Here is a 23,533-nt window from a genome sequence, read left to right on the forward strand (position 1 = left end):
AGTAGCACCCTGTCTCCCTCTACTGTTAAGAAGTTGCAATGAGCACAAAAGTAGACCACTACATCAATACTGACAGTCTACTGTTTGACAAGCACTTTGCCAACTACTGTACCTGTGTTAGTTCTAGGCACTGCAAGAACTCTGGGTTAGGCACTATTATGGGCAATTTATGCTCAGACAGTTTAAATTAATTTACCAAAGGTATATGATGGAGGCAGCATCTTTAAACCCAAGTTCCTTCTGAATTCAAAGGCAGATTTCATCCCCAGATTTCTTCCTTTTTTGCTGTAGAAAGAAAGGAGCTAGAGGGTCGTTTTTATCCTTCCCTAAGCCTCATTCCCATGCACTCACATCACTCCTCTCTCCAACCAATCTCTTAAAACCACCTCTCTCCTGCTTCCTCACTTCCATCACCGTAACCCAGACCGTCATTCATCATCCCTCATTTGGGTTACTGCAGGGGGCCTCCTACCCACGCCCCTTTACCTGAAGTCATTCCCTCTCCACCACATGAGGTGTTTAGAGTAGTCTTTTCCAAATGCAAATCTAATCATATTACACCTATGTTTAAATGATTTTCTTTTAAAATTAAATCCAAATGGCTTTTCACGGTCTGTCTTGATGACATGGATTCGGCCTAATTCTCCAGCCCTTTTCTCACAAGTTCTCACCATGTACTCACTATAAGCTTTACCCATTCTAATTTTTCAGTTCCTCAGTCATGCATGCTTTCTTGGCTGGACACTGACCTTCTTCTACCCTGTCATGGAATATTCTTCCACCTGACCTATCCAAATTCTAATGATTTTGCATTTTACACACCAGACACCAAGTTTCCTATGGAGCCTTCTCTGATTGCTCCTGTATGTTGTTGGCTACCCCGCACAGTCTCCCAGAGTCCCCCATCCCACTCCCCATAAAACCTGGCACAACTTTTTTTCTATTTTTTTAATTTTTACCCCCTTAAAGACAAGTTGCCCCTCCTCTGAGAGGTCAGGGGCCATCTATGTCTTATTCCAGTTGAATTCTTTTAGACTATCATAAAACACCTGAATAATAGTAAGGAAAAATTAGTGTCAACAGAAGGTTTGAGAACAAATATTTTTTTAAAAGATTTATTTAATTTATTGGAAAGGGGGGGAGGGGCAGAAGGAGAGGGAAAGAGAGTCTTAAGCAGACTCTGCACTGAGCAAGGAGCCTGACACGGGGCTCAATCTCATGACCCTGAGATCATGACCTGAGCCAAAACCAAGAGTCAGTCGCTTAACTGACTGCACCACCCAAGTGCCCCGAGAGCAAATATTTTTAAAATAAATAGCTTTATGTTGCATTCAAGAAATAAATCAGTATATGTCAAATAAAAAACATCTGTATCTTTTACAAAGCCAAAATTCTTTTGGGAAAAAAAAGACAACAAAAGCACAGCCTTCTTTAACCTTTGTTTCTGTTGCCATCTGTCCTTTCTTCAATGGGAATGCAACATTTCATTACAAAACACATGATATTTGGTTCTACCTAGCACTTAAAACAAGAGACACTGAAAATCTCAGTGAAAGCGGGAATTAACAGAAAAGTCAAACTGTGTGCCTGGAGTGAAGTGGAGTGAGATTTAACTTGGAAATTTAGTAGGGGAAATTTACAAGAATAACCCCACAAATTAAACTGAGAAGATCTTCAATGAGTTATTTAGCAAGGACAGTCCTACTTTCCCTAAAATTCTAGATTGTAATACAGAATGCAATTGCTCCAGTATCCAGGTACTTGGTGATGACTCATTCTTCCAGAATCCTGGAACCTTCATTATTTTAGCACATTTTGGGGTAATTGGCATATCTTACCATAAATTGATTTATTATTTATCTTTCTTTTTATGTCCTACATTTTCTTGATTACAACTAAATGATAAGACTTTCAAGGATATAAAAATTGTGCTTTCAGAAGCCAGCATGAATTGCCAAATTATTTGGGATTTCATAATACAATTTTGCTCCTTTCAATCTGGATGTTAAACAGGCTTCTTCTGAAACATACGCTCATAATATAAGCTCTATCCCAGAAAAAGTTGAGATAATTTTAAGAATAGTTGCATAAATCAAGAGAAATAAAATGGTCACTTTCCTCAAATACCTATTCATTGTATTTTTTTGAATATACAGAACTATACACATGCAATACATTATAAAATGCTAATTACAATAAATTAATAAATTTAAAACTTAATTTTGAATTCTTGGCCTTATTTACCAGACACCCACTAAAAACTCATTCTAGTGCCCTATCCAGTAATCAGTTAGGTCCATCATTTTCACCACCTTTGTCTCAGTAGTGTAAGTGCCAAGATTAAATATACAAATAAAATTTTAAGTAATATACATAGATTTTACTATACTTTACTAGAATTCACTATGTATGGCAGAGACAAACTTATTTTCAGTAGCTTTAATAGACTTTAAAGACCAAATCATATCTACTTCTTGCTACATGAGTTCTCCAATGGCCTTAAGTAAAAAGAAATAACATTCTGTCATAAAGGTATTCACAACTCCATTTAATTTACTTATATGGGCATGGCTTTAGGATTTATATCCAGAAGCTGTTAGTCCAGGATATTACAAGATACAATTATATATTGAAGAAATAAACAAAAGACAGATGGGTTTTTTTGCTTCATTGATCCAAACAACAGATCTGCCGAATCCCAAATAATATATTTTCCTGAGCTACTGATTGATAAATACGGATTGCAACTGATCATAAGAAGTTTAATGTCTAAAAGTCATCAGAAAATAAAATGGTCACTTTCCTAAGCTATCTATTCAGTATATTTTCTGAATATACATATCATACACATGCAATATATTATAAAATGCTAATATTTTCATGTGTCTCGCTGTTGACAGAGGCACATAGCAGAAGAAAATCAATGAAACAAGACTCTTAACTTCCTTCTTTGCCATCCACTTTTGCAAGAACATTTGTCTTCCAGGCATTTGGGGAAATTATCCTTTCTGTCTGGCTTTGTCCTCACAGAAAGTGAGAGTAGAGTAAGAAAGATAATGATTTATTTGAACAAAAACTAGCTTTGGGGAGCCAAGAAACAGAAATGACATCTATTGTTTATTTTACTTTATTTCTACAATTTCTGCATTCCTTCAGAATCTGAAAATACCGTGTTCACTTAACACTAATATCCATAAAATTATAACTAAAAAAGCAGCCAGTTGTTTATAAATTCCTGCATCTTTATTTTACCGATTTCATTTACCAAGATGAATTTTAGCTCAGAATCAAATAAGTATTTAGAAGATAAACTTCAGCTGGGAAGAAAGCAACACTGACAGCCCTGTTTTTTTGCTTCCCAAGAATAAGAGCAGATGATGATGATGATGACCATGATCACCCTGTGTTTTACCACAACCACAAATACCACCTTCTTCCCAACAACATATAAAAGTTTGTTGATCCCCTATCCACTCAATGTTTCCTTAATTAGAATAAGAAAATGACAAGCTTCAGAACTTCCATCTTTGAGATGAGGAAACTCCATCCCAGAGAGTAAGTGCATTATCCAATTTTACATGATGATTTAATGCTGCAGCTTAGATTAGGAACCAGATCTCCTAACACCCACCTCAGCATTCTAACCTGGATGGAATATACCGCACAAACATTTCCTTGGAAAATTTCTGGAAATTTGTGGGAATAAAAATAAAGTATATTCCCCCATTACCCCCAAAAAGTATAAACAGATACCCAGAGACATGGTTACTCATGGTTCCTAAATAGATTGTCATCTACTGCTGGAGTTCATTTATTTAATTATTCTCTTTTCCATCTCCCCTCTCTACTAGATTATCCCTAAAGGCAAACAAACTTTTCTTAATAACAGCACAATAATAAAAAGTTCTCATGACTCTTGCTTTTTCTCCTTTGAAAGAATCTTCTATAGCTGCTGCTTTAATTTACAGTCTTCAAAACCAACTGTGATCCAGCTTCTGTTCTTAACACTGTCTTCATTTGATTCTTGTGATCACCAGTGACTTCTTGCTGCTCACTTCCATGGTCATTTCTGTGAACTTATTAGATATCTCAGTGGTATTCCCCACAAGCCAGTACTTCATCCTTCTTAAAAGGCTGTGTTTTGTTTTTTTTTTTTTCTTAACACTACACTATTTTTAGGTCCCATTTGTAGCTTCTTTTGAGCTCTTTTGCTGGGTCACAACGCCCCACAGCTCTGTTCTAAATGCTTTTCTTTTTTCTGTATATGTCCTCTCTCTAAGGCAATTTTAGCCTCTGGCTTCCCTAGACTGTTAAAACTGTGTCTCAAAAGGGTGTCAATGCTCCCTAGATTTTTATACTATCTTCTTTACACCTCCACTGGCATGCATACCAGTCATGAACAACTTAAAATAATCTGTACTGAATTCTTGATCTTTTCTCCCAAACCCATTCCTTCTTCAGTCACTTCCTATGAGTAAATGGCAATACAATCTTCCCAGCTGAACAAGCCAAAATTTGTATTATCTTGGACTATTTTTTTTAATTTAAGGTTTTCTTCAATTCCTCTTTTTACTTTCCATCCTAACATCTATTCTGAAGCCAGTCCTATCAACTTTATCCCAAAAAACATAACCCAAACCATCTACTATTTTCCATCCCCATCACTGCTTCCATCATCTCTCACCTGGACCAATGTGATAATCTCTTAACTGGTCTTTCTGCCTTCACTGTATACCCTCTGTAATTAATATCCATATGCTACCTAGAGTGACCTTTTTAAAATGTAGAGCTCACATTCTGTCACTCCCCCATCTTCTTAAAATTCTGATAGCTTTCCATCATACCTAGAATAAAATCTATGTACTCTGACTTTACATAGCTTCCTCCTCTGGACCACTTCTCTAACCTCCTCTACTTTTCCAAGTGTGCTCTAGACACATTGGCCTTCTTTTTTTTTTTTTTTTCTAAATTTCTGTGTCTCTTAACTCACCAAGCATATCCAGATATAGGACCTTTGTAAGAACAGTAAGACTAGCTAATATTTATTAAGTTATATATATTTCTTAATCTTCCCAATAACCCTGTGAAATAGATATTATAACTGTTGTTATCCATGAGACACTTGGAGGTTAAAAACTGTTGAAGATCCCCATAGAGTAAGTAATATAATCAGGATCCATATCCAGACAGTCAGGAACCGCCCCCGCCACCCCCAGTTTGAGATGCCGCCATCTAGCTGATCCACTGCCTGAATGTCCATCCCTTCAACTTATGGTTCCATGGCTAACTTCTTGTCAGTTAGATCTCAGATTAAATATTACCTTTTCTGAAAGGTCCTCCCTACTCACCCAATCTAAAGCAGACCCCCCAAGTCACTATCAAATTATTCTACTTAAATATCTGCATTAAAATGTTTCTTACCTGATATATTCCCTTGTTTGCTTCTTTCTTTTATTCCCTTTCTTCAAAATGGAAGCTTCACCAGAAAAAAAGGTGTCATGTTTTGCTTACCATTGTAATTCTAGTGTATGGAACAGTGCTTGATGCTCATTAAATCTTAGCTTGATGAATTAATGAGTAATGAAATGAATAAATGAGTCAATGAATAAATGACTCATTTAAGATGTTATTATTTTAAAATTGTTGATACTTTGAGCCGTTATAATTTTTCACTTCAAGTGCGCTTTGTAGATTAATGCTATAAATTTTGGTTTACTCAGAGAATGTCACTGTGGGGTGGAAAGTTATGGCGGATCAAGATCAAACCCAGGGTGGTGCCAAGAAGACAAAGGCTGGCACTGCACATTGTGAGTCACTGGGCAGATGGGAGATAGCTAATGGGTGGCAGACACGGAGGAAAATGATGGAGCGGAATCACATAGAAGAATCAAAGAATGCAAAACACAAAGTTCATAAATGTTCACAGGAATCTCTCTGGCCAGAGACTACATATAAAACATATTTATTTGAAACCAGAGCTCACATAGTTTCACATGCATCTTTTTAAAATTTTTTTAGAGAGAGTGAGTGAGCGAGTATGAGTGGTTTGGGGGGAGGGAGAGGCAGGGGAATGAGAGAGAAGCTCAAGCAGACTCCATGTCCAGTGCAGAACATGACACAAGGCTCAATCTGACAACCCTGAGATCATGACCCGAGCCTAAATCAAGAGTCAGACGCTCAACTGAGCCACCAGGTGCCCCACATCTTATTTTAAAACTGGTTTACATCTAACTTAAAAATCCATTCACAAAACAAAAACAAAAATGAAAACATTCACTGAAATCTCACAGAGTTAAAGTTCGCAAAATTATATTGACTTACTAGATTATAGAGATAGGTTTCCTTCACACACTCAGGACAACTACCATTAAGACACATATGCAAGACCAAATCAGTGAGATCTAATAAGAAATACAATTGCTAAATATGTCCTTTCTTGACCCTCATGTTCATTTTTCTTTTAAGATTTTATTTATTTATTTATTTGAGAGAGAGAGCAGGAGAGGGGAAGGAGGTGAGGGAAGGGCAGAGAGAGAGGGAGAAGCAGACTCCCCGCTGAGCAGGAAGCCTGAAGGAGGGCTTTATGCCAGGATGCCAGGATCATGACCTGAGCTGAAGGCAGATGCTTAACTGACTGAGTCACCTAGGCACTCCCTCACATTCATTTTTTATACAAAATTAAATGAGAAACTAGTTGAACTTGCTTGTTTCTTTCTGTTTGACAATTTAAGTATGTTTTGTAGAAGAATAAAGGTAAATGTGGTTTAAAATGAGATAAATTTCAAGTTACCTAAGTAGGCTGTCTTAATGGAAGAGGTGCTTATATATTTTTTTATTTTTTTATTATTATGTTATGTTAATCACCATACATCATTAGGTTTTGATGTAGTGTTCCATGATTCATTGTTTGCACATAACACCCAGTGCTCCATTCAGTTCATGCCCTCTTTAATACCCATCACCAGGCTAACCCATCCCCCCACCCCACTCCCCTCTAGAACCCTCAGTTATGTTTCTCAGAGTCCATCGTCTCTCATGGTGCTTATATATTTTAGTACTCAGGGCTGACTTTCTATAATTTTTATTTAATATCAAGAGATATTCAGTGCACTCAATGCTACATCCTTTTTCTCTATATATAGTTTTGGTCTGAAATCACTTATTCATTTAACTTTCCTTCTCAACTGATTCAAAAAGGAAAAAGAAGAAGAAAATAAGATATGGAAAGGATAAGTAATGGTATTTTGAGAAACTACAACACGTGGACCTATTTTGTCTCCCTGTTCCCCTTATATTCCCAGTACCTAGCACGATATTGGCACAGAAGTTCTCAGTAAATGGTTGTTAAATGAATAAATTAAGTATTTTACATTTAAATACTAAGAACTGGTTAGAGGGTATTTCAAAGAAAATGTCCATTGCTACAAGAAGAAAGCAAAGTCATTTTTAGTTTAGGGGTCAGAAACTTTTAAGTACTGGTGTAAATTCTGTCTTAATTCCTAGTCTAGGTGATCTAAGCTCAGCAGTATCCCTTTGCCATATGGATACAAAGCCGGGTTATATCCAAACACCACAGAAGCTAAGACACCTCAAGCGACTGATGTGCTGTCAGTTTTTGGAAATGTTGATTATATGAGATTCATGGCACAATTCCTAGTCCTAAATATAGTTCTTGTACAGGCTTTAACTAATCCATCCAACTCAATTTATATTAAAGTTATGTTACATAAACTGAGTCCAGAAACTCATTCACACCCATAAAATGAATCAACACGTGAAACATGCACTTATCTGAGGCAAATATGGGCTTTGTGTCTTCTTGCTTTATCCAAACTGTGCTTCAGTCTTGAGGCAATAGAGGCTACCTATGTTAGAGGATCTGACTTTGCTGATGAAGAAGGTTAAAAATTTCATTTTGAGTTTTAATTGTAGAGTCTGGCCGTCTAAAGTGTTAACTCCATAACTACAAAATCTCCATTCACTTTCAGTACCAAAACAACTTGAGGTCACTATAATTTCTTCCTGTGTTTCCATTTCGTCATTTCCTCTGAACAGAAAGTGTTATGGAAATGAACACTCCATTGTGTTTACATTTCATATTGAGATGTTATATTGATCTATATCCAGAACTAGTTTTAACTGACTTCTGAGATTCCAGGTATCTTTTTTCCAAAAGCTCATTCATCTTTAAAAGACATGTTCAATCTTTCCTTTTGTGGCTATCATTGAAGTGCCGGTGGCCAAAATGAAATTCAGTCCCTTTGTGATTTCTGACTAGAGCAAGAACCATAAAAGGCATTTTCATGCACCTTCTCACATCTACAGGAAGAGTATGTCTTCTCTTTCCAAAAGCTCAGGCAGGAGTACAATGTTTAGTGCATGCCCATACAAAAAGATGATAAAGCGCAGGTTGGGTGAGGACACTACAAAGGTCAGCAAATTTGCAAAGTAGCCCAGGTTTACAGGACAAAAGATGTCACCTACATTGAATGAGTACAGTGGGAGAAAGCAAATGACACAACTACCCATGTGGGCATCTACCCTAGCAAGATGGTTATCAGTAAACAAAAACTGGATAAAGACCACCAAAAGATCCTTGAACATAAAGCCAAATCTCACCAAGTAAAAAAAGAAAAGGGCAAATATAAGGAAGAAACAATTGAGAAGATGCAGGAATAAAGTAATGTTATATACAGCTTTCAATAAAAACTGTTAAAAAATAAAAATAAGGTATTTTTCAAGACTAAATTTAGGCTAATTTTTCATCCTATGCAAAGTGGGTCATATTTTTCCTAGGTCATAGTCACTATTTTGAAATAAAATGCACAGCATTTCTACTTGAATCACATGCATAATATCTCTTAGTATAGCTCCTACACATGTACTAACAAATGTAATCACCTATTAGCTTTTCTTAACATCTCTATGAAATAACTGATAAATGTAATTCATAGTAAGGATTCTAATTGTTTTAAGGTTGAAATAATTAAAGGGAAAGAGATTGCCATGTCAACTGTAAGACAGAGATGGAAGTTTATTTAAAGAACATAATTTCAATCTAGTCCTTATAGGACTAAAGCCAAATTAAAATTCAGAATACTCCCAGCTTTCATTTCTGGAGACTATTTCAATCTTTAATTGAAATAATCTTTCACCTACTTCCTAGACCTGCAAGGAAGCACAGCATTTAAAAACGTGGAAATTATTTTTCAATAGGCAATACACAAACGTGATTTTTGCTTTTTAAATTTAATGGCTAATATTAAATTTTTGCAACTATTTTAGCTTTTAAAATTATAATTTAAGGACGCCTGTATGGCTCAGTCGGTTAAGCATCTGCCTTCTGCTCAGGTCATGATCCCAGGGTCCTGGCATTGAGTCCCACATTGGGCTCCTTGCTCAGTGGTGAGCCTGCTTCTCCCTCTGCCTGCCGCTCCCCCTGCTTGTGCGCTTTCTCTCTTGCTCTCTCTCTCTGACAAATAAATAATCTTTAAAAAGATAAAATTATAATTCAAATACTGTATGCACATGACTAGAAAATTATATGCTGAGAATAAAAAGGACTTAGAATAAAAAGGAAGTCTCCTTCTCCAGAGGTAACCACATTTAAGTTTAATGTTAGGGCTTCAGGTGGTTAAATCTATATCTCTAAAAATATGCTTATTTTTCCACTTTTTAGGGGGGTATCAATTTTGGACATTGTTTACTGACTTTCTGCTCAGCAAAATGCAGACTTAAGTCACTTAGCCAAAGGCACTTCCTTGTCTCCTCATAATACAGCTCAACCCTTACCGACTTTGTAATTTCACACCTCAGATTTAAGTCTTTATTATTTTTTTCATCAACTACAGGAAAGCTCTAACACTCTATTTTTAAATATGATGTCAGTTACACCTCCATCTTTCTTTCATCTCTTCTCCTAATTTTTAATTCTTTCATAGTGTGGATTTTACCTATTCTTCTATGTTATCATGGTTGGAAACATTTTGTTGTTTCTATAATCACAGAGTAGATTAAATATCTGTTAAGTATTCTGTAATTAGTTTACGGGCTGCTTCCCCAAGTTAAACATAAATGTTTTCATGATTATCACAATGCTCATGGTGTTCTTCAGGAGCTAAGTGCTGGACTCTGATGTATTCCTTTTCTCTGAGTCCAACTTCATATCATCTGTGCCATTCAAAAGGGAAAATTTCTAGAGTTAAGTTCAAATGAATTTTCCTCTTATGTTTGTACTTCAATAATTGACTTTACCATACCCAGTGTTTCTTAGAGAGGATCTCATATAGTATTTCCATAGATCAATGTCTCTTATTTCTGAGACCTCCCTCCTGCACATGTCTGTCCATTGTGGACTAATTGCTCTCAAGGTCTACTGTGCAGTTGTCATTCTGGGACAAGAAGTTACTGTTTTCCTGATTTCATGTCTTCCCCTGTCTTGGTTTATTGTTTATTTTGCTACAATATATGCTCAGGTAACTTCTTAAGAAAAAGTACATTGTAGGTAAACTTTGGAAAGTTTACATGTGAGACAATATTCCTAGTATAGCTTCCTCTAATTTTCCCCCCTAAATATAAAGGCACTGATTATTGTCTTCCAGAATCCAGTATTTATAAGCCCAATGCCAGTCTAATTCTTACCTGTTTGCATGTGACCAACTCACATTCTTTGTCTGAAAAGTTCCATGTTCTTCCCTTTATTATTAATCTTCTAAAACTTCACAGTAATTTTCTAAGACTAAATCTTTTTTCATTCATTATAGCACGCCCTTTTAGTATGAACACAGGTTTCCCCCATTATATGAGAGTAGAGCATTCTTATGAAAACTTTCAGAAGCCAAAATGGTGCAAATTAAAGAAGCAGTAGCCATTACTTTCTATGGAAAATTTCTTGAGCATTTCCAGACCCAAAAAATAACCTCTTTCAGGCTTTTCTGATACCTTAGGACACATCTTGCTAACAAATACACAAAATAAATCCAGATAAAGCACCGGTGCTCACAGTCACAGTTCAAAGCTACAGCAGCTTGACGCTGAGATTCTGAGTATGGTTCCCAGGAAAGGAGCTTGGTGGCACCACTCTCGCTTTTGAAGGGCAGAGGATACCTGTATTTAGGTTTTGTAACTGGGGGAAAAAATCCTGGAGAATTTCTTTGATAATTTACTCTTTTCCTCTCCTTTCACCGTTGATCCTACATGCATCTACATTTTTTCTATATTCATGTCTATCTTTTTGTTTTAATTTTTAGGATAGCTCCTTATCTTCCAACCCATTTTTTTAAAATGTAATCATATTTTTAACTTCTAGTAGCTCTTTTGTGTTTTCCTTTTACAGTGAACGGTCTACAATCTACAAAACTTTCTAAAGATCTTAGTATCTTAGTATCTCTTCTGCTCTGTATTCTCTCTCTTCTTATGGGGTCTGTTTTCTCTGCACTTTTACTTTAGTCATTCTCATTGTAAGCTTTTTGAAAACACATGCTAATCCTTGGTTATCCATTCATTTTTAAAGATCTGAACAATAAATCTGCCTGGAAACTATGTATTTAGGTAGGGCTTGCCACTTTATTCCCTAATGAGTAAGGCAGGAGGCTACCAATGTCAGAATGCAGGAGCCTTTGTTCTGGAGCTCCAAAGCCGACATTAGTTGCCCTGATCCTTTTCAAGTATTTAACACAGATTTGTAGATTTTTTTTAAAGCTGCCTCCTGGGGTCCTGGATCTAGGGATGAAGACAGGATTGACTGCTTTTCAGGCATGCTTTCAATGCCCTATATCGCTCCCAGGACCCTTACAGTAACTATGTTTGTGAGTCCCTTCTCTTCTTCAAAGCAGCTCCCTCCTTAGCAATTGCCTCTTCTGCTTAGACACACTGATGCATCTTATCTTATTCTACATCTTTAATTACCACTCTACTACCTTCTGCCTTCTAGAAATTATTTAAACTTTCTTCTCTACTGATGACTCTCATGCCACTCTCTTTGCTTTAGGCTTTTCCACCCATGTTTTACTCCTTTACTATCATTTTAATTAGATCTTAGGAAAAAAGGAGATAAACACATGTATTATTAGTCCATCATATTAAGCCATAGTTACTTTTTCCTATTTTACCTTATTTTGCTATTTGTATTTTAACAAAAGAATTTATTATTCATGCCTAAGGGGGGAAAACATGTTTTGTGGTGTTTTTTCAGGGGATGGGATATCTTCCTATTTATTTCAATTCTCTTGAAATTTTCATGCATTTATAATCTATGAACTTAGAAATATTTATGTAGGACATCATTAAGGATCATATTACTTTCACTTATTGTGCAAAGAATATACTCAATGAGATTCATTCAGAATGTATTTGCTTTTGCCTAGTTCAAATTGATAGTACTTGCCCATGTGTTGTCCATATGTTTATACCAAGTTGAGTTGATATATTCTAAATTGGTTTAGCCCAGTGTTTTGCTATTCAATACAGGTAATGCCATAAAGTCTTTTTAATTATTTGCCTAGTTTATCAGGCATGAGGACATTATAAAGTAATTCATTTATATAAAATATATTAAAATGCCATCATATCTAATTTCTTTCACGAAGGGAGAAAAATGTATTCCATTCAGGTTTCATGAAGTGCTAGAGATTACTAAATTTGTAGTTATCACTGAAATAATAGTATGAAATATAATGTTATCATCCATCATCTTCCTAACTGAACAGCTAGTATTTTACCAGTTACAAATTATTCTTATGAGGAACACATATCAAGAAAAAGGAGTCAAAATAAGCTACAAACTACAGTTAGTAATGTCCTTGATTTGCTTTGGGGATCTGTTCTTTATCTTCCAAATACACGGGAACAGGAACTAACTAGAAATTTATAAACTCTAAGGATAGGCAGAAAATGGAAGAAACACTGAACAAACAGAACAAAAAAAAATTAAGCAAAGGAAAAAAAAAAGAACATAAGGGGGAAAGAAGAGGGCATAAATGGATGGGAAAGGTATTCCTTTGTAGAGACTAAAGGCCAACATTTATAGGTACTCATATTGCCTTTTACAATATGTATAAGTCACTTTTAATTTTTGCAGTTTAAAATCTTAGAAAATGCCTGGGTTTCTGTTTGGCTTAGGTTTTGGCATTTATGAAGTCTGAGCTTTTCCTAAAATCTTGCAGCTATGGTGATAAGAATGTTACAATTTTTCAAGAAAGTCATTAATTTTTCATCATGTACTGCATTGACTGATACTCTACATCTTTCACTGCTTGTGTCTACAGGGTCTTGAGGGCTTGAGTTTTTTGGAATTTTTTTGTTTGCACCTTCAACGGCTACCGTATCAGGCCCTGCTATCTGTGTAAGGCATTTACCCTTCAAAACTCTACCTCTTTCAGGTAGACTGTGATTGAATTTTTATTGCTGTCTTCTATAAAGGTATCTTTCACAGGAGCTGTTCATTCACCCATACTTAAAATCAGCTTATAGAGTTCTTTCTGGCTTAATATAAGTTGTCCGAGATCTCAAGCCATAAGGGAGGGGGAAAGGTAGGAGAGCTGGTGATCAGGTAAACAGGCCTATGGTCAATTTGTTTAATTTCTCTGACTTCTTTACGTAAATGAAGCAGCTGCTAAATTGGTATAATGATAATGACTTCCCTCACACTTTCTTTCCAGACTGTACAAATCATTTCCTATTTTAAAACTCCCACTCTTTAGATTTAGAGCATTGAAAAAGCAGCTACTCATGGTTCAAATTATAGTTAAATGCACAGCACCCAATATGAATGATCATTCATTCAGAATATGTGATATTAATCTCATGGATTTGCTTTATTTCAGGATCCCTTTCTTTGCTCTTGAGTATGGTATGAATATGGTATTAGTTTGACTTTGGTATAAGTCTGTGTGTTGCAATCATTGGTCATGTTCACCCAACATGTTTATGTTTCTCTAATTTCAGCATGTGGCAAATTGATGAAAATCACAGGCCCAATTACAGTCAAGACATCTGGAACCCGATTTGGCGCTTGGATGACAGACCCTTTAGCATCTGAAAAAAATAATAGAGTATGTTGCTTCCACAAACACCTTTGCTTAGAATCATGTTTTATTTGCACTTTATGTCTATTGAATTATTAATTTTCTTTAGGAATATTAGTTTCAACTTTAAAAGTATTACGTTGTTTGCAAGTATTCTCAACTTGATAATATTTACATAGCCAAAGCAACCTTATTTTAGTAAAAAATTCCATCTTATAATTTACCAGTAAAGCAAGTCCCATTTTTATTAGTTTTAGTCTTGTTTTATGCCAATAAAGAGCTAATTACAAGTATACAAAATTCTCTATATACTCCTTCTAAAACCTGCTCCTTAGTGTGAGGAAAAAAAATAAAAAACACTAAGTGAAAAACTCAAGAGCAACCAATTCATTAACAAGTTGAAATATCCCTGGAATCTAGAGGTAATTTTAAAGTAAATAGTACCGAAACTTTTGGAGTGTATTTTCATAAGTTGGCAATGCCTGTATTATGTAAATCAATATACTGGAAACTTGACATAGAGCTATTTATGATCTATTACAAAACCCAGTTTACATTAAGATTCTCAAGGGTTACATGCAAATGAGACTAGTGGCAAATTAATAAAATGGTTACACTAAAAAGCAGCTGCACCTATAAGCTGATCCAATGAACAAGCGTTACTATAAGTTTCTATGGTACCCATAAAGGAGAAATAAATGAATAAAATTAGATGATATATTTTTCAGAGCAAAAGAATACATTTGCTGAAGGTGATTTTTTTTGCAGTTATCACTGATTGCACTGATCTATCAACTGAACAAAGTGATGTGATTTGCATTGATACATGTTTAGTTCACTCGATGATATGCACTGAATGGTCAAAGAAATAAATAAATCATAAAAAGAACAGAAAGCACATCAACTTCAAGGCAGTAAATTGAGTTTTTGCTTTCCATACAGAAAATGCCACTATTTTTGCCTGCAGTGCTATCACATTGCGGGAGGTCAACAGTAAAATAATGTGGCTTCCAGATCCTCAGAACGGTGATATTAAAATGTGCTGACTCTCACTGTCTTTACTTTGGAATTCTCAGAAAAGTACAGAATTTAGTCACTCCTATTTTTTTTCCCTTTTCCTCAGGTCTGGTACATGGACAGTTATACTAACAATAAAATTGTTCGTGAGTACAAATCAATCGCAGACTTTGTCAGTGGGGCTGAATCAAGGACATACAACCTCCCTTTCAAATGGGCAGGAACCAACCATGTTGTCTACAATGGCTCACTCTATTTTAACAAATATCAGAGTAACATCATCATCAAATACAGCTTTGATATGGGGAGAGTGCTTGCCCAACGAAGCCTCGAGTATGCTGGTTTTCACAACGTTTACCCCTATACATGGGGTGGATTCTCTGACATTGACCTAATGGCTGATGAGATTGGGCTGTGGGCTGTGTATGCAACTAACCAAAATGCTGGCAATATTGTCATCAGCCAACTTAACCAAGATACCCTGGAGGTGATGAAGAGCTGGAGCACTGGCTATCCCAAGAGAAGTGCAGGGGAATCTTTCATGATTTGTGGGACACTGTATGTCACCAATTCCCACTTAACGGGAGCCAAGGTGTATTATTCATATTCCACCAAAACCTCCACATATGAGTACACGGACATTCCCTTTCATAACCAATACTTTCACATATCCATGCTTGACTACAACGCAAGAGATAGAGCTCTTTATGCCTGGAACAATGGTCACCAGGTTCTATTCAATGTCACCCTTTTCCACATTATTAAGACAGAGGATGACACATAAGCAAATGTAATTTGTTTTCATTGATCATAACCGCGTCATTTGTGATAAACTCTATAGAACCCCTTCTGTTTTCCCTTTATTATAACTTTTCATCATTTCTCCAAAGCGTTTTTTATTATAAAGTTGGTTTGTCAAAAATCAGCCAAACCTGTCTAAATTAACATGTTGGAAACACATCTTAACTCCTAAATTAGCAGGGCCTACCATGTCCTTGTCATGAAAAGCACTAAAAAGAGCTTAAGTGGCTAAAGTTATAGTTTTGCAAAAGATTAATGATCTGCCTTATATTAGAGTCAGAGACTAATGATGGCTTAAATGCATGAATGTCTTTTTTTTTTTAATTCTGTCATTTTTTACTGTCTTTTGCTCTACATCAGGAAATATTTTGGTAGGAATTAGAAAAAAAAGCACTTTCCTCCCATTTATTTCTAAAAAAAGATTTAAGGATTTTATTTATATGGAAAAATATATTACTCATTTTGCTGTTATAGAATTCTCTGATGCGGTGCTGTACAGTCATTTTTAAATCTCTTGCTAACATTTTATTGGCAATATGTATTTCTACCATTGTAACCACCATTGTGCAATTGTATCTCTTCACTTCTGTGAAAGTAAGTAATATTTTTTATAAAATATACTGAAGTTTAATCTCAGTAATTATTATGGGACAATTTTCAAGTATGGTCAAGAAAGAAATATCTTCTTGGCTTCCCCTTTACTTAAATTTATAAGCTAGAAGGAAAAATCAAACTAAATCCCTTACACAGAATATTTTTTGTACCCCAAGTTTACTGGACCACTAACACTGAATGCTAAAACTGATTCACTACGGATGAGTTGCTCTGTTCACGTCACTGAAAGCAACCCGTATTGTTGCTTGCAAAGATGCAACGGAGTCAGAAAATTTTGGATTTGAGTTGACTTTACTCATTTATCATACAACCAACCAAATTTTGTTCTTCATAAATAAATATATTAGTGTTTTAACTTAAATTTTACACACAACTTGCAATAATGTAATTACTTGTGTCAGGACTCTGAAGGTACATGAAGCACACATAGAAACTCTTAAAAAAATTTCTGTGAGGTCATCTAGATTTACATTATGAGCTCTGTGGCAATATTTGTGCAAAAGAAAATGATGGGAAGACTTGGGAGTTGTCTGTGCAGTTTGAATGTGCAAAAGCCAATTCAGAAAACAAGATGAGAAGGCAACCCTTGTTACCCTGATTCATAATGTGCACAGAAATAATGTAACCAAAAAAGAAAGCTTTAAGAATATTTTCTTTCAATAACTCCAAAAACACATAATCAATATTTATCAAACATGTCGGTGAGTTTGGATGTCCTTTCCATATGTTAAGAATACTTACCTAAGGCAGTTTTACAGAAACTAGTGTGGGTTGGTTTTACAATTTAAAAAGTAGATTCTATAACAAATAATGTATAACTTAAATTGTGGTAAATGTTTAGTTTCACACATACATAATAACAATTTCCTTTGTAAAGTAAGGATATAATAATTCAGATAAAGCATTGTGTAAAGAAATGCTAACACTTAAGAGTAATTCATTTCAAATGTCACAAAACATAATTCTCAAATATCTCACTGTCAAAGTCATAGAATTAAATAACTCAATCTTGAGATTGTTAAACAAAGACTTCTTTTCTTTTTTGCCTACAAAAAGTTAGCATGACTTAGTGACCACTCTGGGTCCTTTTGCAATGTTGTCTTCTCTTCTAAAATGTTTATATAAGTTCTCCTCTGTTTTTGAGAGTTAGAAAACTTAGGGGATTCACTTGTCATTGTACACACACCACAAAAATAATCAGCCAATACTTTGTATATCAAGAGTTTGTATGAAGAAAGAAAGTTAATTTCAAAAATGAATGAATTTTTAAGTAGATGGCCTCTGATGGATAACTGGGTCTTCATTACTTGTTTTTTAAAAAAAATTATGTAATATAGTAACACATACATTCAAAACCTGGATGATCACAGCTTTTTTGTGAGATGTGCAGCTTGTAAAGCACTTTATTGTTTTCTATGTAAGGTATCATCACCATTTCCAATTTCTAGTGTATGTGCTGCTAGGGCAAGCACAGATTTTATTATTGTCATAGAAGTGGGGGTAACATGAGTTTAAAAATGTGATTTGCATTAAACATTTACAGTTTAAAAGCATTTTTCTTAATAAATTATTATCAGTTTTGTGCCTGAAATAATAACTTACTCTAATCACTGGGTTTTTTTTAAATCTCAGATAAATTTTGTGAGGGAAATAATTTACTACTTTAAAATCATTTACATAATCCTATCAGTAAAGAAATCCAAGCTTAATCCTAAATGAACTGTGCAACTGGTATTTTCTGAATTAACCAGATCATTAACAAACTTCCATGTCATTCAAATAATAACATGATCATGGTCTGATTGTGTTTGTGTGACATTTGTATTTGTGGCACTTGAATCACAATACTTATTATCTACACTTACAGCTATTAGTTCACAAAATGATAGTGTTTCAGTACATTACTAATATGTAGGGTAAAAGAGAAAATAACGATATGCCTAAATGTAACATTACAAGTAATTAGATAAGATTTATCACAAGTTCAGAATTTCTGGTTTTTATCACCATACTCAGAGTCATTTCATCCTTTGTAATCCATAGTACTCCTTCTAATGAAATCTTGTCTTGAGAAACAATTTATTCCTAATAAGAAAATGGTCTTTCAAATCACTACCAAACTTACAAGTATAAACTTTTCACACAGAAGAATTATTTTTTAAATGTAACTATATAAAATTGTTCTTATGTTCTCCTAAAAATAAAAGTTATTTTCCTACGTAGGCAACTTTTACATGTAATAATCCTTTAGCTTTATTCTCCTTAAAGAGTAGATTAAAAAAAAGAAGAAAAAAAGAAAACCCTACTGGTCTCCTTAGCACTCAGGATTACCAAATCATTTCTCCAAATGCTAAATTTGAATGCAACTGATAGCAAAATTAAAACTATTCCTTCAAATTAGAGCAAATATGAAAAAATAGACATTGCAGAGTTTCTAAAAGCTGAATTCTGTCTTCTTTTGAAGACAGAATTTAAAAATGGCATCTTGCTGACTTGACCAGGAAGGTACCATTATATCCTTTATGAACACCTTGAATTCCTATGGCATTATAAAAGAATGGGCATTTACAGACAAATCTTAACTTAACCTTCTCCATCATCACATGATAAGTGGATCACAAGAAGAACTCCTATAAAGTGGTCTACCTAGCACTATAGGCAGGGAGCATTAAATTAAAATTTAGCTGTTACAGGATGACACAAAACCTTCATCTCTGACTGCTCATAGCGAGAAACACTGATTTCTAGAAAGTCTCAGAGGCACTAAATATCACTCAGTTCAGTAGGCTATATCCATACTGAAATCAAGCTCATGGAATGGTTTCTGGTTCTAAAATTAAATAAGCTTAGCAAGCTAATAATTTTTCATAATCAGTGACTCTTCAGAGAAGGTCTGGGGCTTTGTAAAATATATTGTTTTGAATTTAACTTATACTAGAAAAAATACAATGAAAACAGCTTATGGAAGGAAAACCAACTTCAAAATCTTTTAGCTATTTTTCTATGAAATAATGAATTCAACTGATGACAATCTCTTTAATAGAAAACTGCTCTACCCTTTAACCAATCAGAAAGAAAGCCTCCCAAACTGACTTTATCAAGCTCATGTATCAGATTCACATCCTAAAATTATGTTATGCAATTTATCCCTTTTGGGTGACCTGTTCCGTTACGCTTAGAGCAATTTTAATCCTGTTTGGATTCTGCTTTGTCTCCAGAATGTCAAACTGGTTGGCAGAAAACTTATCCCCCTTGAAGCTCAGTTCATTGATTGCCAAATAAGTTTTACAAGTTTAAATTATTATTAAACATGTCCTGAAAATGATATAAGGACCTAGAACTGTACCTTGCCAAGAGTACTTAGTACCTTTCATAACTATAACCATCTTAAAACATTATTCCTAATTAGAGATGTGGAGCAATGTGGTAAATAAGGAGAACTTCTCAGGAATACTTAGTGCTACAAGAAATTTGCTGATACCACACACACAAATACAGTTCAGTACAAAGTTGCACCCCTACCAACAGTACAGTCTGCCTCTAAGAGCTCACACCATATTCTAAAATAAATAAATAAATAAATAAATAAATAAATAAATAACCAACCAACCAACCAAAATAATGCTATAATATATCATTGCCTACCACAATCAGACCTGGAAATATCATATTATCAGCAGACATTTCCAGAAAATAAATACTGTATGACAAAGGTCTTGAAAAGACCTCAAAAAAATGAGCAAAAAGAAGCATCAGCCATTTTAAATTTAAGCATGTTACTGAAATTTATCATACTGAACTTGGTAATACATATCCAGCTAAGCTCTTTGTCTATATTGTAATTCTTAACTTCATGAATTCATATATGTTACCAATATGTAGTTTCTGGGCTTTCCAGCTAGGTAATACTGCATTATTTATTCATTTATTTAAAAAATAATCCCTGACAAAAACCATGTATCTAGACAATTTCTAGATACTAAGGATACAGCTGTTAACAGATAAGATCTTCTTCGTGTGCTTACATTTTAGTAAGAACAGGCTGCAATGAAAATATTAATGAAAAACAAGTTCTAATTGTACTAATTGTTGTGAAGGAAATAAATACCTTAAGTCATAAAAAGTGAGTGGATGTTTGCTAGGGGCAGGATTGGGGTAGGAAGTGATGTATAAGAGAGAACAGTAAAGGGCGATTTCTCTTAGAAGCAGCCTGCCATGGTAAATTCAGTCAAAGAATGGAATGTCACAAGTCCAATCCACATACAAAACTGAACATCTTCCTTTACGTTCCTAGAAATCCATGGATCAAATATTTCTTAATATGTCTCTATTGCAGAAGTTATTTTTTTAACTTGGAGTTTGAGGATATACTTCTGGGCATGGCTGAACCCTGAAAATATGTGCTAAATTTAGTGTATATATGTGGTTGTACATTCTTTCACGTAGAAGATTCACAGCTTTCATCACATTCCCAAAGAACCATGACCAAAAATCACCACAATGTCAATGCAATCTAATTTAATCACAAATTTACTAAACATCTTTATGATAAGCACTGAACGTCTGTTATCTGTCTTGCAATCCAAGAACTTCAGCTTGCTTCGGAGAGGAAAAAAATCAACACCCTAATATTGTTGGTAATTTTTTTCCTCAGAAGAACTCAAGATTAAGTTGTTCCCTATAAAACCTTTAAAGGGATTTAATATTTTGTCCAAATCTAATTATTTTTCTGTGATCCAGTCTTTAGAGCACCTTCTTGCCAGATTCAGTGACCCAGGGTCTCTATTATAAGGCTCCTATAATTATTTGAATCTCGAGAACATTTTCTTAAAATTCTAGCACAGCCTTTTGGCAGCCCCATTAGAATCTGACTGAAATTGAGCAGATGTGGTGTGTGCTTCATCAAATTCAACTGCAAACTCCTCTTCTGAAATTAGCAACTGTGGCAACACAGAAACAGTGAAAAAAAAAAAAGGTTATAACACTTGCCTTGGTTTTGATACGTATGCAATCTACAACTACAAAAAATAAAAAGGTTTTTATTAAAAAAAAAACCTCCAGTCAGTAACGTGTTGAAGCTGCTTCTGTCAGTGATGTTTTCTTCCCCCCTCCCAACCAAAGAACTCGAGAAGACATTCATTAGCTTCTACTTCAATGTGAACCAAAAATAATAAAAATAAGTATTTTCATTCTCTCTCCTCCAGTGTCTTTATTAAACTCTGTTAGAAACTACTCTTGTAATATGCAGTATGCATTGAAAAAGAAACAGAACATGTCTTTATATAAGTAATGAATTTCTATATAGGTGATATTCCTGCCCATCAGGTAAAGTTTGGCCCAGCAAAGTGGCTAAAATGCATAATTAATTTGTGATTAGCTTTTCCTGCCATTCTTCCTTAGAGTATGTGCACTGAACAAACATAACCAAAAGAACTCTTTCCATTGTACATGGCTTTCTATTTTTCAAGGCTATTTCATTTCTATTCTTTCATGTAAGGCTTTACAACAGCCCTATGGAATAGGGAGGGCAAACGTTTTTATCCCTAATAAGAAAGCAGAACATTTATGTTTCAATGTCTATACTTCTCCTTAAGTGTTTCACGGTACTTAACACTTAATATGTTCCAAACCAAAGTACTTATCGTTCCCTCACCTGCCCCCTGACCCCACCCGCTTTTCCTTCTTACCTCACTTAACAAAAACATCATCCCATCCTCAGCCTTGCTTCCTACCACGTCTTTGGCTCTTTAAATGCACCTTCCCTCACATTATGGGATTTCTATGACAGATAAAATACGACAAAATTTAAACATGTCTAAAATCTGAATCAGTGCCTATTTCAGATGTTTGTTCTCAACAATTACCTTCCAATTTGTTTGGTCCACTCAGTGTTTCCTAGCTCTCTTCAATCAACCCTCTCATCTCCATTTCTATACTCAGAATTGGGTGCCCTATTTGGAAACGTTTCTTTTGAATATTGACCTGATTCCTCTCCTATATAATCAGTATTACCTTTTGCTTTGGCCAAGGGTTACCTCCATCAGCTATGGCTTTGTGAAATGCTCCCTGACCGAGCAAGCCCCTCATTTTGCAAGTCAGATTAAAGGGTAAAGTTTATACCTTCCTTCATAATCCACAGTCAGGACTGACTTCTTACTCCCTTTCATTAAATTCCTATTCATCATTTAGAATTCACTTAAGATATTACCTTATTTCTGAAGTCTATAAAAAAGTCATCCTTTTGTGTTCCCAAAGTATTAATCTTGTATTACTGAAATTAGCACATCACATTATTTGTTTCCTCCAAGTTAGTATGGACTTCTCAAGAGTAGGGGCAATTAATTATTTTCCTTATATATCCTGGCAGTTTCTAACACAGAATAATCGCACAGTAAATGTTAATAACCAAAGAAGTATAAGATGGAGTATCTTCTCATATCTAAAAACACTAAAAACTTTGTTCCATTCTGAGAACATCATGAGAAATTAACTTTTCCAAATTTGTTTTATTGGAAATAAATCCCCATCTCTTACTAAAGTAAGATTTTAAATACAGGAAGTGTAAAGAAGATAAAAATGGCTTAATTTACTCCCTTGAGTGAATTTTCTCTCCATGATATAGAATTTTATTACAGGACAAAATACCTTAAAAGGGCTACCCTCATTATTTGCCTTATTTCTCCCCTTCACACTCATTTTTAAAAGGAAAAAAACATTTAAGTTTTCACCCACTCAACTTCTTTATTTCTTATTTTGCCTTTATTTTTCCTGTAAGTAAAGACTCTGTCTTTGGCACAACAGGGTTTTCTCAAAAGGGCATGTGCTACTAGGCCAGGGAAGAGCAAAGGAGCCATTCCTCCCCTCTTCACGTGTTACCCCTCCTTCCTTATCCTGTGTTTTCAAAGGACGCACCAATAAGAAATCTGACGGTCATTAATTTGCCTGTGAGTCTAAGTAAATGCAACTTGTAATGCCTTCTGAGTAGCATTAGTGAAGATGGGTTATTCATCTACTGCAAGCAACTCTTGCAGAGGCAGAATATTAGTTCCGAAGTCAGGTTTAAGTATATGCCTTTG

The 23,533-nt window shown here is 34.9% G+C and overlaps 1 protein-coding gene and 1 pseudogene across 3 annotated transcripts in view; both read left to right on the forward strand.

The window, feature by feature from the left end:
• The window catches only part of OLFM3 (olfactomedin 3), a 201,113-nt gene extending 179,501 nt beyond the window's left edge, over positions 1-21,612 (forward strand). For all 3 annotated transcript variants that reach the window (XM_073896233.1, XM_073896232.1, XM_073896234.1), the window contains 2 exons: positions 13,945-14,051; positions 15,148-21,612. In XM_073896233.1, the coding sequence (XP_073752334.1) occupies positions 13,945-14,051; positions 15,148-15,825 (785 nt within the window). In that variant the 3' untranslated portion in view covers positions 15,826-21,612. The remainder of the gene's footprint in view (positions 1-13,944; positions 14,052-15,147) is intronic.
• LOC112824620 (large ribosomal subunit protein uL24-like) lies at positions 8,246-8,679 on the forward strand (annotated as a pseudogene).
• Positions 21,613-23,533: the final 1,921 nt, after the last annotated feature.

The sequence above is a fragment of the Callorhinus ursinus genome, unplaced genomic scaffold, assembly GCF_003265705.2.
Source record: "Callorhinus ursinus isolate GAN/ISIS: 27379988/994484 unplaced genomic scaffold, GSC_fseal_2.0 scaffold9, whole genome shotgun sequence".
Taxonomy (NCBI): Eukaryota; Metazoa; Chordata; class Mammalia; order Carnivora; family Otariidae; genus Callorhinus; species Callorhinus ursinus.